This window comes from Mobula birostris, chromosome 10, assembly GCF_030028105.1.
Source record: "Mobula birostris isolate sMobBir1 chromosome 10, sMobBir1.hap1, whole genome shotgun sequence".
In the NCBI taxonomy this organism is placed as follows: Eukaryota; Metazoa; Chordata; class Chondrichthyes; order Myliobatiformes; family Myliobatidae; genus Mobula; species Mobula birostris.
In genome coordinates this window covers 90232916-90250159 of record NC_092379.1, presented here as the reverse complement: position 1 = coordinate 90250159, position 17244 = coordinate 90232916, and the positions used below count along the sequence as shown (strand labels likewise).

Below are 17244 nucleotides of genomic sequence, written 5' to 3'. Positions count from 1 at the left end.
TTGGGCAGTACTGCCTGCCAAAGGTAGATTGATTGAGGATCTTGCTCTGGCCTTGTATTTTTTATTCTGGCAAATACAAACAGGACGGAGATCCACTGGTTTAGTCTTTTGATATTTTCCTCGTAAAGGTGATTTGAAATGTATAGCTTTTCACTGTCTCTTTAATAGTTTTGATAAGACAATTATTTTTTTTATTAGCGTCTGAGTTAAATATATATTTGAAAGTATTGCTGTAGTAAAATCTTACAATGTCGGATGGAGCTTGCTATATATCAACATTTTTTATTCGAGAGCTATTAATCTCCCTGCCATTAGAAAACAAAAGTGGAATTCATTTTTTTTGGATGCTCTGACACTATGCTGACAACTTTCTTGTTAAATCGATGAAGAAGATAAAGAACATATTTAAAATGCTAAGGAGGTCTAAGGGAATGCTAGACATGAATCCAACTGAAAAATAATTGTAATTAATTTTTGACATTGATTTTCTTCACTAACAAATTATAAGTAAGCTTGTAAAATGAATGTGTTTAAAATTTAGCAGGTGTTGATTTCCCTTTTGTGGTAGGTATAGATTATGATGGCCATATACAGTATTGCGGTGTTTGTTCAAAGAATTGTGAAAATGAAGGTTTAATCCATTTGTTGCAGAACAAATTTATGTGAGTGCAGAATGCCTTCAAGGTTTTTTGTCCAATTTCATGGCTACTGTTATTTTTTTTCTCCTTTGTCATGGTACTTGTTGGTAAAACAATTAAGTACAAAGTAAAATAAGTAAGGTTGATTTGAATTTTTATCTTAATATCGGTTTGTTTTCTGTTTCAAGGTGAAACTGAAGTAGTTGCAGAAAATGAATATCAGAATGGTCATGTCATAACCAACATGCTTGATCAAGGGAATGTTGGTCGAATGTCTCGGGAAAAGATGGTTTATATGGCAGTTAAAGACCCATCTCAGGAGGATGACATTAGTAAGGAATTCTATGTACGGTTTCCTTTTTTAGTGTTTGTTGAAAGGAGAATTGAAACTTGTTATTATTTCAGTCATGTTGCTTATTAATCCAATCACTTCTCTTTAATCCTGAGCGAATGATTGAAGATCTAGATTAGTTATTTTTCAAAAATAAGTTCCGTTAACTTGTAATGCAGCAGTATAGAATAAGCCAAGTCTGTACTCTTTCAAAATTAAATTTAACACAATTTTTAACAAAACCTTAAAAGCTCATTTGCAATTAATCAGCAGACACCAAAGATAGAAGAAATAGGTTATTGTCTAAATTGTACTGTATTAATATAGTCAGCATCAAATGTTAAAATAGTAAAATGGAGCATTGTGTCAGCGGAAAACGTCATCGTTTGAATATAGTCACATCATTAGCTACATGATTGACTTGCATATTTGCTTCATTTCTATCTGAGATTGCAATATATTAGTTGATGTTTCAATTCATCAATCGGCGTAAACTAGTCCTTGTCTTATTAGTGAGTTACTTTGGCTTGGACTGTAGATTTGTAGTTCAAATAAAAGAAATAGTAGTTGCTGGAAATTCAGTGTAGTTGGCTCAATATTTGGAAGAGAAGACACTCTATATATGACAGATAAATTTCATGGTAAAAATGTCATGTGCACTGGTGTTGATGAGACATTTGACAGATGTACAGTATTAATTTTAAAAATGCAACCGCAAATAGGGTTAAAGGTCTGAAAGCAGATTGTGAATTGCTGGGAAAAGGCTTGATGTCTTTTCCCTTTGTCAATTTTTATATGACGTACTTTTTGACTTTCTAATGTAATGTTGGATCACCATACAAAATTTAATCCTTTCTAGCTGATACTAGCATACCTGTATATATTTTCAATAATATTTTTAGTTCATTGTTCTTTCATGTTTCAGTGTTCATTATAGAAACAGAGAAAACCCACAGCACAATACAGGCCCTTCGGCCCACAAAGCTGTGCCGAACATGTCCTACTTTAGAACTACTTAGGCTTTACCCATAGCCCTCTATTTTTCTAAGCTCCATGTAGCCATCCAGGAGTCTCTTAAAAGACCCTATCGTTTCCGCCTCCACCACCGCTGCCAGCAGCCCATTCCACACACTCACCACTCTCTGCGTAAAAAAAACTTACCCCTGACATCTCCTCTATACCTACTTCCAAGCACCTTAAAACTATGCCCTCTCATGCTAGCCATTTCAGCCCTGGGAAAAGCCTCTCACTATCCACACGATCAATGCTTCTCAATATCTTGTACACCTCTATCAGGTCACCTCTCATCCTCCGTCGCTGCAAGGAGTAAAGGCCGAGTTCACTCAACCTATTCTCATATGTTTATTTTAAGAAAGACGTTACACAATGACATTGGTCCAGCTTCCTAAAAGCCTGAATTTGTGAAAGAGCAACCAAATAGTGATCAGTGAAAGAGGTAATAGACCTATGTAGGAGATACAATCACCTACATCCATTGGAGGAAGTTATTAGCAATTACTAAACCGAATTGACTTAGTTGTGAAAATACCTCCCTCACAGAAAGAGGACATACTGTATGTGGCAATCCTTTCCTTAAATCACAACTGTTTGGAGATTGTTAGGAACAGTACTCTAAATGAGTATAGTACATCAACTATTCAGCTGCAGAACTCTCCCTACATATCAAGTTTGTATAATTTATACATTCTTTGATAACAAATGGATCTTGAATAAATGAATATCCTGAGTATTTATAAAATATTTCAGAAGCATTATTCCATCAACGTGCCATCCATTAACAAATTAAGCAATTGTAATGCAATAATTCTTTGCTAATTGTTGTGGATTTATGGACAGCACATGTAGCACTTTAAATGTAAATTTGATTCTTCAGTGAACTGTTTAAAATATGGAAAATCTGCAGTCAATTTCAGCTAAAGAAATTGTATTTTCAGATTGTGCTGATATCGCTGATGAAGTTTACATGGAGGTCATTGTTGGAGATGAGGAAGCAACAACAGTTCATGAGACACAGACTGAAGATTCTAGCATCAGCAAAGCCTTTGTACCTGTTGCATGGGCTGCTGCATATGGTAGGAGTTGTGATTTACAATTAATATTTAAGATTTGGATTAAAATTTTTTATACTGTATTTATGCAGGTTAAAAAATCTAAAAGAAAAGAGGTATTTAGTAATTCATTAGAAAGTCTTGCAGTGCAAAAGAAAGACCAATATAATGTTCACCATTTAAGTAGAAAGATAAAGCATGTTTAGGAAACTTTACATTTTAACCATATGGGGGGAAATATGGAACCTTAGAAAATGAAAATAGAGAGTCATAAGGTCCAAAAAATAAATATATGGTCAAAAGAGAAAATCCTTGACTAACCAATCTGAATTCTTTTTAACGGTTAGAAGAAAGCAGGCAAAGTATCACCCAAGTAGATTTCTGAAAGGCTTTCAGTAAGATACAATGTAAGACTAATAATCAGTGTCAGTGTATGTGGAGTCAGCTTTCTGCTAAGAAAGTAACGGTAAAGAGGAGACTTCAATGAAGCTGTAAACACAAAGGAGTACCTTAAGGATGTTAGTAATGCAGCACAAGATACGCTTTCCTCCCTGCAAAGTCTACACCAACCATCAAGCATTTGTTTGGATTAATCCTACATTGATAGTATTTTATTGTCCCAAGTTCCCATCAACTCTTCTTGGATTCTACCAGTCACCTACACACTAGGGGCAATTTGCAATGCCCAATTAACCTACCAATTAAAATGGCTTTGGGATATGGGAGGAAAATTGGAGCACCCAAGAAACCCAATCAGTCACAGAGAAGATGTGCAAACAAGAGGGCAAGATTGAATGTCTGGAGCAGTGAGACAGCTTGTGTGCAGGGTGTAGTCAACAATGAGAAAGATTGCAATAAACAAAAAGATATCTCAAAAGTTGCAGGATGAGTCTGTGATCGGCAAATTCAATTTCAACGTGAGTAAGGTATTACATTTTGCTGAGAAAATTAAAATCACCCGTTACTTTGAAAATAAATATCTAAGGTAGGGGTTCTCAACTTGGGGTCCACGGACGCCTCAGTTAAAGGTAAGGCTCTATGGCATAAAAGAGGTTCGGAGCTCCTGATCTAAGGATATACAGTGGAAAAGGGATCTTGGAATACCAATCTCTAATTAGTGACAAGTTAAAGGGACATCAAAATAACAGCTTTATTTTAAGAGGAATAGAATTGAAAAGTAGAGGTGCTCTGCACAAGTTGTATCAAATATGTTAAGCGATACTAATTTACTTTGGGTAAAAAAGCATTGAGGAGGTACAAAATATATATAATAAGGTCATATATCTTGGGAAAGGTGAACATTTTTGGATCTCTCTTTGGAAAACAAATAGTTAAAAGGTAACCTTAGAGTTCTTTTAAAAATCCATGAAAATGTTTAAAGAATAGATGCAGAGAATAGGTGATGAACATATGTAGAGGATTTGATATAAAATAATTCGCAAGAAATCAAATGGTGAATTTAGAAGACATATTTTTGTCACATCACTGCAGAAACTGGCTGAGACAATTGAAGAGATGCATTTTAGAGGAAGCTGAATAAGCACATGGAGGAGTAAAGTATATGGTTACATGTAAGGAAGCTCAAGAGTAGCATGAACTGATCCGACTGAATGGCTTACTTCTGTACTCAATATACTACACTGGAAATTAAAACTGATATCTGATTCACCTGAAGTGAATGGTCATCGTGACCAATGAAATATTGTAAAATATTGATTTCCTTTCCAACCTTGATGATATTTAAATGTACTTCATCACAAAATTGACTACTTTCAGAATCAGAATCAATTTAATTATCAGCAGCATTTGACGTGAAATTTGTTAGCAGCAGCAGTTCAATGCAATACATAAAATAGAAGAGGAAATAAATAAAAATAATAATTAATAAATATATAAAATAATTATGGTTTATGTATGTTGAATAGGTTTAAAAAACGTGCAAAAAAAAAGGAACACTATATATTTTAAAAAGTGAAGTAGTGTCCAAGGGTTCAATGTCCGTTTAGAAATTGGATGACGGGGGAGGAAGCTGTTCCTGAATCACTGAGTGTGTGCCTTCAGGCTTCTGTACCTCCTTCCTGATGTTAACAGTGAGAAAAGGGCATGCCCTGGATGCTGGAGGTCTTTAATAATGGATGCTGCCTTTCTGAGACACCACTCCCTGAAGATGTCCTGGGTACTTTGTAGGCTAGTACCCAAGATGGAGCTGACTAGATTTACAACCCTCTGCAGCTGTCATGGTTCCTTCTGGCAATCCCCTACCTTACTCTTTACCTCAGGAATTGGGCCTCAATCCCCTCATTTAATTTGCAATCATTCCCAGGTTCCACTAACTACACACTCCTGCTTTCTATCAGAAAATGCAGGATAAAGACCCTGTGATCACAACAAGGAGCTGCCAGTTTGTCGGTCGACTCCAGTGTGAGTAACCTCGTTTCATGGTTCTTAGGACTGTCAGTTCTAAGTCTAGCATTGCTCCTGGATTCTCTCCAAACCCCAAGACTTCGGGTAAAGACTCTCCTGGAAACCGATTCCACGCTTGCTACGGCAATAACGCCTCCCGACTCTGCCCCCCCCCCCCCCCCCCCGCCTGTGTTCTGCACTTGGGTTCGTCCACCGCCACGCTTGTGTAACAGAACGAACTGGCCATAAAGAACCCAGCAGACACGGATCCCATACAACAGGCCCTTGCCAGCCTGGGCGCCCATGACCAACTACTTAGAGAGGTCACGGAAAACCCTCGGACACTATCCACAAATGTTCAGAAGGTCAGTGAGCAGGTGGACCGAGTTTCCGCTTCCCTTTCTCCATCCCCTCCAAGAACCCCGACTACCCAAACTGCACCACTCGGGATGGCATGGCCCCTGGGATCAGCAACACAGTTCCCTCAAGAGCCATCTGTACCCGAGCCTGTACCCTACGCTGGGGACCTAGGGAGGTGCCGGGCCGTCCTGTTACAGTGCTCTCTGGTCTTTGAGCTACAGCCAGGTACCTACACTTCAGATAAATCCAAGATTGCATACATCATGGGGCTGTTACGAGGGGATGCCTTGGCTTGGGCAACCGCAATATGGGATAACCGACCAGTGGTTTGTTCCTCCTTCCCCTCCTTTGTTGCTGAAATGGGGAAGGTCTTCAAACAACCCATTCGTGGTACGGACGCTGCTAAACACTTGCTGACTTTTTGGCAGGGTTCGTGAAGCATAGCAAGGTATTCCATCAAGTTCTGGACCTTAGTCGCGGACTCAGGGTGGAATGACGAGGCCTTATGAGAGGTGTTTCAACAGGGTCTCTTGGACAAGATAAAGGATGAACTGGCAGCGAGGGACGACTTGGACTGTCTGGATTCTCTGATCTCGCTAGCCACTAGGTTAGATAATCGACTTCAAGAGCGGTTGAGAGAAAGAACCAGTCGCCCCGCTCCTCGGGGAAGCTCACGGTCCACCTTATCAGTCTCAGCCAACCTCCCTTTCCCAGTCACTCCAAGTGTGGCTCCTGCTCTGACCGTCCCCATCACCCTGGGGGAGGAACCGATGCAGCTGGGACAGAACCGTCTCTCCCCAGCCGAATGACTTTGGAGGTGGAGAGCTGGGGATTGTTAGTATTGTGGCCAGCCAGGACATTTCCCGGATGCCTGGCCTCAGTGGCCAAAAGGGAAGGCTCACCAGTGAAAAGGGGGTCCCTAGTGAGCTGGACGATACTCCCTTCCGCCCCCCAGACTCGGATGCAGATCCCGGCTACCTTGAATTACCAATGACAGTCCCCTGTCCCTGTCCGCTTTGGTGGATTCCGGTGCTGAGGGAAATCTGCTGGACGAAGACATAGCCTCTCAGGCTAGAATACCTTGCGAGCCGCTCACTACCCCCCTGGAGGCCAAGGCCCTGGACAGAAAACTGCTGGCTCGGGTGACCCACTGTACCTTGATCCTATCTGGCAACAATCGGGAAGAGGTATGATTCAGTCTCATTCATTCACCTCAAGCCCCGGTAGTTCTAGGGTATCCATGGCTGACCCAACACAATCCCCACATCGACTGATCTACCAGGAGGATAGCCAAATGGAGCCAGTCTTGCCATGCCAGCTGTCTGCAGTCAGCCCCATCTCCCAGGGAAGCTACCGCGACCCTGCCTGTCCCGGAACCCCTCAATTTGTCCCGAGTCCCTACAGAATACCATGACCTGGGACAGGTATTCAGTAAACAATGAGCCCTTTCCCTGCCTCCGCACCGCCCATATGCTTGTGCCATCGACCTTCTCCCCGGGGCCTCACTACCCACCAGTTGCCTTTTTAACCTATCCTGACCGGAGAGAGAGGCCATGAAGAAGTACATTAGTGAGTCCCTCGTGGGGGGCATTATCAGACCTTCATCCTCCCCGGTAGGCGCCGGTTTCTTCTTTGTAGAAAAGAAGGACAGGTTGCTTCGTCCTTGTATTGATTACAGAGGCCTAAACAGTATAACAGTTAAGAATAAGTACCCTCTACCCCTCATTAGTTCGGCTTTTGAACCACTGCATGGAGCCACCATCTTCTCAAAGCTGGACCTTTGTAACGCCTACCATCTAGTCAGGATGAGGGAGGGGGACGAATGGACGACGGCCTTCAATACATCTCTGGGCCACTTCGAATGTCATTCCATTTGACCTCACGATTGCTCCCGCCGTTTTTCAAGTCCTAATCAATGACATACTGAGGGATTTTATTAATCGGTTTGTATTCATTTACCTCGATGATATCCTGATATTTTCTAGCACCCCCCAAGAATACATTCACCATGTCCATCAAGTCCTCCAGTGACTGTGGGAAAACCAGTTATTTGTGAAGGCAGAGAAATGTGAGTTTCATGTTCCTTTGGTCAGCTTCTTGGGTTATATCATTTGAGAGCGGGCAGGTGAGGGCAGACCCTGAGAAGATCCTAGCAGTGGAAGAATGGCCTAGGCCCACGACCCACAAACAACTTCAGCGATTCCTGGGGTTTGCAAACTTCTACCGCCGATTTATCAGAGACTACAGTCGAGTGGTGGCCCCCCCTTACCCGGCTTACCTCGCCCACTACCCCCTTCTGTTGGGACTCCAAAGCTGACTCGACATTCACCGACCTGAAGAGGCATTTCACCACCACTCCCATCCTGGTCCGTCTGGACCCAGCCCGTCAATTCATTGTTGAGGTGGATGCCTCTGACTCCGGGATAGGAGCAGTCCTGTCCCAACGCTCAAGTTCAGATGAAAAGCTTCACCCCTGTGCCTTCTATTCTCGCCGACTATCCCCCGCCAAGCGTAATTACGACGTGGGGAATCGGGAACTCCTGGCGGTCAAACTAGCATTGGAAGAATGGAGGCACTGACTGGAGGGGGCAGAACAACCGTTTGTGGTGTGGACTGATCATAAAAACCTGGGGTATATTCAGACCGCCAAAAGTTTGAACTCCTGCCAGGCCAGTTGGGCATTATTTTTTGGACGGTTCAAGTTTTCCCTCACATACCGTCCAGGGTCCAAGAACGGGAAGCCGGACGTGCTTTCCCGCCAATACGACTCCCAAGGCGGACACTTCCAGCCCAGGGACTATCCTCCCACCATCCTGCATGGTTGACACCCTCACTTGGGAGATCGAGTCCAAAGTAAAAGAAGCCCAACGGGACGACCCCGACCCCGTCAATGGACCTGGCAATCACCTGTATGTGCCCATTTCTGTCAGGTCTCAGGTTCTCCGGTGGGGGCACGCATCGCGGTTCACCTGCCACCCCGGGAGTGATCGCTCCCCTGGCTTTCCTGAAAAAACACTGTTGGTGGCCGTCCATGGAGGCGGATACCCATTCCTATGTCTCAGCATGTTCCATCTGTGCCCGGAGAAAAGCCTCTCATCGGCCACCTGCGGGTTTACTTCGTCCTCTACCTGTCCCTGGTCACACATCGCCCTAGACTTCATCACCAGTCTACCCCCTTCACATGGAAACACCACCGTACTCACTGTGGTAGACCGGTTCTCCAAGGCGGTGCACTTAGTAGCCCTCCCTAAACTCCCTTCCTCTCAGGAAACCGCAGATCTTCTTGTCCACCACGTCTAAAGGTCTCCATGGAATCCCGGCGGACATTATCTCCAATCGAGGTCCCCAGTTCGTCTCGCAGGTACGGAGGGCATTCTGTCAAGCCTTAGGTGCATCGGTCAGCCTGTCATCCGGCTTCCACCCCCAGACGAACGGGAGACAGAACGGGTCAACCAAGACCTGGAGGCGACTCTACATTGTGTAATGGCAAACAACCTGTTGACCTGGAGTGACCACCTCCCTTGGGTTGAGTACGCCCACAACCCTCTGGTGAGCTTTGCTGTTGGAAGGTCTCCATTCGCGTGCTCCCTGAGGAACCAACCCCCGCTGTTCCCCGCGCAAGAAGAGGAATCAGTTCAGGACCATATCGATCGTTGCCTTAAGGTTTGGGAGGAGACGCGCATGGCCCTACTCAGATCAGCAAATCGCAATAAAAAGACGGCCGACCAACACCGGCCTCTGGCGCCTGAGTACCAACCGGAGCAGATGGTGTGGCTTTCAACCAAGGACATCCTGCTCAAGAATGAGCAGAGGGAACTCACCCCTCACTTCCTGGGACCATTCAAGGTCGAAAGTGTTATCAGTCCCGCAGCAGTCTGCCTAAAACTACCAAGATCTATGCACATCCACCTGACTTTTCATGTTTCCCAGTTAAAGCCAGTTTCCGTCAGCCCCTTGTGTCCCCCGGCTGAGACTCCCCCACCTGCCTGTATCATCAACAACCATCCGGCATACACTGTCCAACAACTACTGGATGTGCGCTGTCGGGGCAGGGGTTTCCAATACCTGGTAGACTGGGAAGGGTACGGCGCAGAAGAGAATTCCTGGGTCCCCCGCTCCTTCATCCTAGACCCTTCCCTCATCCAAGACTTTTATCGGGACCATCCAAACAGGCCTGGAGGATCGCCTGGAGGCTTCCATTGAGGGAGGGGTACTGTTATGGTCCCTTCTGGCAATCCCCTACCTTACTATTTGCCTCAGGAATTGGGCCTCAATCCCCTCGTCTAATTTCCAATCATTTCCAGGTTCCACTAACTACACACACCTGCTTTCCATCAGAAAATGCAGGATAAAGACCCTGTGATCACAACAAGGAGCTGCCAGTTTGTTGGTCGACTCCGGTGCAAGTAACCTCATTTCGTGGTTCTTAGGACTGTCAGTTCTAAGTCTAACATTGCTCCTGGATTCTCTCCAAACCCAATACTTCGGGTAAAGACTCTCCTGGAAACCAATTCCACGCTCGCTATGGCAATAATGCCTCCTGACTCTGTCCCTGCGCCCATGTTCTGCACTTGGGTTCATCCACCGCCACGCTCGTGTAACAGCAGCTTCTTTTGGTCCTGTGCAGTAGCCCTCCCCTCCCCCATACCAGATAGTGATGCAGCCTGTCAGGATGCTCTCCGCCGTACATCTATAGAAGTTTTTGAGTGTATTTGTTGACATGTCAAATCTCTTCAAACTCCTAATGAAGTATAGCTGCTGTCTTGCCTTCTTTATAACTACATCGATATGTTGGGACCAGGTTAGATCCTCAGAAATCTTGACACCCAGGAACTTGAAAGTGCTCGCTTACTCCACTTCTGATCCCTTTATGAGGACTGGTATGTGTTCCTTCATCTTACCCTTCCTGAAGTTCTCAATCAACTCTTTCGTCTTACTGACATTGAGTGCCAGGTTGTTGCTACGGCACCACTCCACTAGTTGACATATCTCATTCCTGTATGCCTTCTTGTCACCACCTAAGATTCTACCAACAATGGTTGTATTGTCCGCAAGTTTATAGATTCTATTTGAGCTATACCTAGCCACACAGTTATGTATATATAGAGAGTAGAGCAGTTGGCTAAGCACACACCCTTGAGATGACCGTCAGCGAGGAGGATATATTATTAACAATCCACACAGATTGTGGTCTTCTGGTTAGGAAGTCGAGGATTCAATTGCAGAGGGAGGTACAAAGGCCCAGGTTCTGCAGCTTCTCAATCAGGATTGTAGGAATGATGGAATTAAATGCTGAGCCTATAGTCCATGAACAGCATCCTGACGTAGGTGTTTGTGTTGTCCAGGTGGTGTAAAGCCGTGAGGAGAGCCATTGAGATTGTGTCTGCCACTGACCTATTATGGCAATAGGCAAGTTGCAATGGGTCCAGGTCCTTGCAGAGGCAGGAATTCAGTTTAGTCATGACCAACTTTTCAAAGCATTTTATCACTGTAGATTCACCATTGCCATATTCTACAACTCTGCAGTATCTCAGCCTATATACATGGTGAAACCCAAGATTTGTTTTATCACCAAGCTTGGTTAATGTTCCACCTTAAACTCATTTAATTACTAAAATAGTCCTTTGTATCTGACATGAAATTGCACTAATTTTTCATGACTACACATTGGGTCTACACTATACCCTTGTGTAATAAATTTAAACATCCAGTTAATTTTAATAATGATTGTTTGTTACAACACCCAACTATACTTGTGTACAAGTTCTACTGTCTTGCTGAAAAGGCCATTACTAAAGTAAAAGTCAGAACAATGAACAACCACAGCTGTGAAGGAAAACCAATTTTCCTTGAAGCCCTAATCTCCTGCCTTCTCCCCTTATCCCTTCATGCCCTGACCAATCAAGAATCTATCAACCTCTGCCTTAAATATACATAAAGACTTGGCCTCCACAGCTGCCTGTGGCAAAGAATTCCACAGGTTCACCACTCTCTGTTAAAGAAATTCCTCCTCATCTCCATTCTAAAAGGATGTCCCTCTATTCTGAGGCTGTGTCCTCTGGTCTTAGACTCTGCCACCATAGAAAACATCCTCTCCACATCCACTCTATCTAGACCTTTCACCATTCGGTAGATTTCAATGAGGTTACCCTTCATTCTTCTGAATTCTAATGAATACAGGCCCAGAGCCACCAAATGCTCTTCATATGACAAGCCATTCAATCCTGGAGTCATTTTTGTGAACCCCCTTTGAACCCTCTCCAGTTTCAGCACATCCTTTCTAAGATAAGGGGCCCAAAACTGCTCTCAATGCTCCAAGTGAGGCCTCAACAATGCTTTATAAAGGCTCAACATTACATCCTTGCCTTTATATTCTGGTCCTCTTAAAATGAATGCTAAAATTGCATTTGCCTTCCTCACCACAGACTCAACCTGCAAATTAACCTTTAGAGAATCCTACAAAAGGACTCCCAAGTCCCTTTGCGCCTCAGTTTTTTTTTCCGCATTTTCTCTCCATTTGGAAAACAGTCAACCCTTTAATTTCTTACACCATAGCGCATGACCATATACTTTCTGACATTGTATTCCATCTGCCACTTCTTTGCCCATTCTCCTAATCTAAGTCTCTCTTCTGTAGTCTTCAGCTCCTTCAAAACTATCTGCCCCTCCACCTGTCTTCATATCATCTGCAAACTTTGCAACAAAGCTATCAACTCCATCATACAAATCATTGACATATAACCGAAAGAATCGGTCCCAACACAGACCCCTGTGGAGCACCGATAGACACTGGCAGCCAACCAGAAAAGGCTCACTTTATTCCCAGTCTGTGCCTCCTGCCAATCATCCACTGCTTTATCCATGCTAGCATCTTTCCTGTAACATCATGGGTTTGTAGCTTGTTAAGCAGCCTCATGTGTGGTACCTTGTTAAAGGCCTTTTGAAAATCGAAGTACACATCATCAAACGATTCTCCTTTCACTGTCATACTTATTACTTCTTCAAAGAATTCCAACAGATATGTCAGGCACAATCTTCCCTTGAGGAAACCATGCAGATTATGACTTATTTTTACCATGTGCTTCCAAGTACTCTGAGACCTCATCCTTAATAATCGACTCCAACATCTTCCCAACTACTGAGGTCAGACTAACTGGCCTATAGTTTCCTTTAACCAACACACATAAAAGTTGCTGGTGAATGGAGCAGGCCAGGCAGCATCTCTAGGAAGAGATACAGTCGACATTTCGGGTTGTCAGGATAGTTTCCTTTCTTCTGTCTCTCTCCCTTCTTGAAGAGTGGAGTGACATCTGCAATTTTCCCGTCTTCCGGAACTATTTCGGAATCCTGGGCTGTATACTATCTGGTCCAGGTGACTTAACTACCTTCAGACTTTTCACTTTCCCAAGAACCTTCTTTCTTGTTATGGTAACTTCACACACTTCATGACCCCTGACACCTGGAACTTCCACTACACTGCTAGTGTCTTCCACAGTGACAACTGATGCAAATATTTATTCAGTTAGTCTGCTATTTCCATTACTACCTCTCTATCAAAGTTTTCCAGTGGCCTGATATTCACTCTTGCCTCTCTTTTATACTTTATGTATCTGAAGAAATTTTTGATAGCCTCTTTAATATTATTGCCTAGTTTACTTACGTATTCCATCTTTACCTCTTAAAAACTTTTTTAGTTGCCTTTTGTATTTTTAAAGCTTCCCAATGCACTATAGTTATTTGATTTGCCACTCCAACAACATAGAAGGCCTTTCTTTCTCAAAAAAAAACTACTTGCAGGAAAGTCTTCGGCATGAATATACTTAGAGTTGCTAAAGTTCACACACATTAGTTTTAACAAAATTATGAATCCCCATTTGTTAATTGAAAATTTTTTAACTACAGTCTTTAAAGATTGTATTGTTTTGCTCAAGGTAACAACTTTGAAGCAAAGATAGAAAATAAGAATAGCACTTCAAGTCAATTCCTACAAATAAGTGACAGTACAAGCACTACCAGAGCACTGAAGCAAAAAGCCAGGAAGAAGAGAAGGGGTGAAGGCAGACAATGGCATACAGGTAAGTGTAGCTAATGAGGGGAAATCATAATTGGTAATTATCCTTTCTCAGTGGATAAATATCTGTTGTATACCATAACTCCATAAGAATTATGGAGAGTATAAATATATTCCCACAGGGAAAAATTGAGATGCTAGCAGTCTTCAAATGTTATGATATCTGCATTGCATATTGCCACTAATGTTTTCCATAAAGTATTGACTTAATCCAGTTGATTTTAGGATGCAAGCAATAACACTTCTACCTGAAGATTAACTTTTCCAACTGGGACAGTTATTCATTAATTGTATTTTACTTTGTGACAAAACATATTTTTGTCATATCTTCTTTCATAGCTCATCACTGACCTAATCTCTAAGATCCATTAATTTCTATTGACAATAATGCTTTTTTTTTGGGAGAGAGAGGGTTATGTGGGAAAACATCTGTCAATCAGGCTGTTTCAAGTTGATTTAATTTTCAGATGTAATGGCCATTGAATTTTAACAGTTACTTCAATCTGTTTTTATTTTTTCTCTTAAAGCTGTCATCATAGGTCCAGATGGACAGCCCATAACCGTATACCCATGTCACATCTGTGGGAAGAAGTTTAAATCAAGGGGTTTCTTGAAAAGGCACATGAAGAACCACCCAGAGCAAAGTGCAAAGAAAAAGTATCAATGCACAGACTGTGATTATACAACAAATAAAAAAGCAAGTTTTCATAATCATTTAGAGAGTCACAAGCTCATCAACAAAGGAGAAAAAGCTTATGAGTGCAATGAGTATGGAAAAAGATTCACTCAGGCAGGGACACTGGCTACTCACAAACTGGTTAATAGGGAGAAAGAAACTAAAATGCATAAGTGCAAATTTTGTGATTATGAGACAGCTGAACAGGGTCTTCTCAATAGGCACCTGTTGGCAGTGCATAGCAAGAACTTCCCACATATTTGTGTGGAGTGTGGGAAAGGATTCCGTCATCCTTCAGAACTCAAGAAACACATGCGGACTCATACAGGGGAGAAACCATACCATTGCCAGTACTGTGAGTACAGGTCTGCTGATGCTTCTAATCTGAAAACCCACGTGAAAACCAAACACAGCAACGAGCTGCCATACAAATGTGACCACTGTCCTCAAACATTTTTGGATGACAAAGATCTGCAAAAGCATGCCACTTTATTTCAGGCACATAGGACCCATCAGTGCCCTCATTGTGACCACAGAAGCTCCAATTCTAGTGACCTTAAACGTCATATAATATCTGTGCACACCAAGGAATTCCCACACAAATGTGAGGTCTGTGATAAGGGGTTTCATCGTCCATCGGAGCTGAAGAAACATATGTCAACTCACAAAGGGAAAAAGCTTCATCAGTGCAGGCACTGTGATTTCAAAATTGCAGATCCTTTTATACTTAGCCGTCATATTCTTTCAGTTCACACTAAGGACCTTCCTTTTAAATGCAAAAGATGTAAAAGAGAATTTCGACAGCAAAGTGAGCTTAAGAAGCACATGAAGACACATAGTGGAAAGAAAGTTTACCAGTGTGAATATTGCGAGTATAGCACTACTGATGCTTCAGGCTTCAAACGCCATGTAATATCTATTCACACAAAGGACTACCCTCACCGTTGTGAGTTTTGTAAGAAAGGCTTTCGTAGGCCATCCGAAAAAAACCAGCATATAATGCGGCATCATAAAGAGGCTATAATGTGACATACAGACATGAAAGTATGTTACGCAAACTTACTTAACTTTCAGTTAATTGGCATGGCTCGTGAACTGTTTCTCCTGGTCTCGACGAGTGTTGTTTCTCAACCTACCTTTCATCCTTTGTATTATAAGTTGTCAAAAGGTCTGAGAATAGGGAGATGGAGTCATTTGTTCAAATGTTTTAGTTTCTTTACAGAATCTGACAAGTAGTGTTCTGGGTTGCCATTATTGTGAAGCCATTCAGTGAGTTCAATGTCTTTTTTTAAAACCAATTTCAGGTGTCTTGAATTTGTTTCATATGCAATTGCAAAATATTGTATTCCACAGCAATGCTGCAACACTCACAGCTAGGCCTTCTAAAATTAGTTCTGTCTTACATTTAATCCTGGTAAATATCTCATTACTGGAAGAGGTGTTTAAAACATCTACTTTTAACTTTTTTAATCAAAAAAATCCCAATAAATAGTTACTTGTGATAAATAGCCTAGCAAGTACTGACCCATGTTCTAAAAGCTTGTGAAAAAAACTGGTTCAGTGTATTCAAGATTTCTTATAGTTCACTTCTTACAGTTGCTGCAGTTTGGACAGACTTGCTATTTTAATATCAAAGCAAGAATGGTTCTATGCAGCCAGTGTGGATTAATTCATGCTTAAGAGTTGGACTACTTTTTACTATAGGGCATGTGTGATAATTTATGCATTCCTTTGCAAATATTATGAACCATAGGTAATAACATGGGAGTACTTCAGGAACCAAACAATTTGGTAGGGCTATTTAATGAATACAAATTTTGTTTTGACATTGTTATACATATAATGTATAGGAAGTGGTTATGTGAATATAGTTTTTTTTTAGCTGGTTACTGCTCACACATTAAATGGTTGTTCACTTCGTGAATTTTTAACTTTATTCATTGTGTTGTGGTAGTTTTTGTGTTTCTTCAAATGTTGTCAGATTTTGCTTTGCACCAGATGAGAATCAGTTGCTCGAGAATTCAAAATGTCTTTTCAAAATTCAGAATGTTAATTTAGCAATGCCTCTTAGATTTAAGAAAAACACGTGTGTTTTATGTGGCTGTAAAGGTTGTACACTCTGTAAAATAAGAAATCTTTTGTCAATGTTCTGTGGGATTACTATTTCTAAATGTTCTTAATGTGATGAGTATATCAATAAAAAATCTACATCTGTTGCACTGAAACTTGATCAGTTCTACTTACCCAGGCACCCCAGTCACATTGCAGTTTTACAGATCAACTCCTAATTGTTACATTCTCTTGCTGTTAATTTTTGTTAGTTACATGGCTCCAAACATGCACCTTATTTTCACAGATTATGATAATTTGGTCTATGAAGCCTGGATAAAGATCAGTGATGAATATTTTGCTTCCGATTAATATCTGATTTTTTTACTGTTTTGCTCCTGTAAAGTGATAGTACAGTTTGTAGAAATAAAATAATTAAATTCCTATGAAATAAGTGACGTAAGAAAAAATTTTAAGAGAAAATTTATGAAAAAAATTGTAGAGCAAAAAAAAAGCATTTTGGGCTTGCTTTGACGTGTTGAAATCCAGACCAACCAGAAGTCAGATGTAGTGTGGATGTACTTATTCCATACGACCGTACAACATAGGAGCAGAATTAAGTCATTCAGCCCATCAAGTCTTCTCTG

General features: G+C 41.9%; 1 protein-coding gene across 5 annotated transcripts in view; it reads left to right on the top strand.

The window, feature by feature from the left end:
• znf711 (zinc finger protein 711) overlaps positions 1-16875 on the top strand; it is a 58595-nt gene extending 41720 nt beyond the window's left edge. For 2 of the 5 annotated variants that reach the window (XM_072270539.1, XM_072270540.1), the window contains exons 5-8: positions 827-970; positions 2925-3062; positions 13733-13876; positions 14400-16874. In XM_072270539.1, the coding sequence (XP_072126640.1) occupies positions 827-970; positions 2925-3062; positions 13733-13876; positions 14400-15577 (1604 nt within the window). In that variant the 3' untranslated portion in view covers positions 15578-16874. Of the gene's footprint in view, positions 1-826; positions 971-2924; positions 3063-13732; positions 13877-14399 lie in introns of all 5 variants that reach the window. The other 3 variants (XM_072270542.1, XM_072270543.1, XM_072270541.1) reach the window with 3 other exon arrangements.
• The last annotated feature ends 369 nt before the right edge of the window (positions 16876-17244 follow it).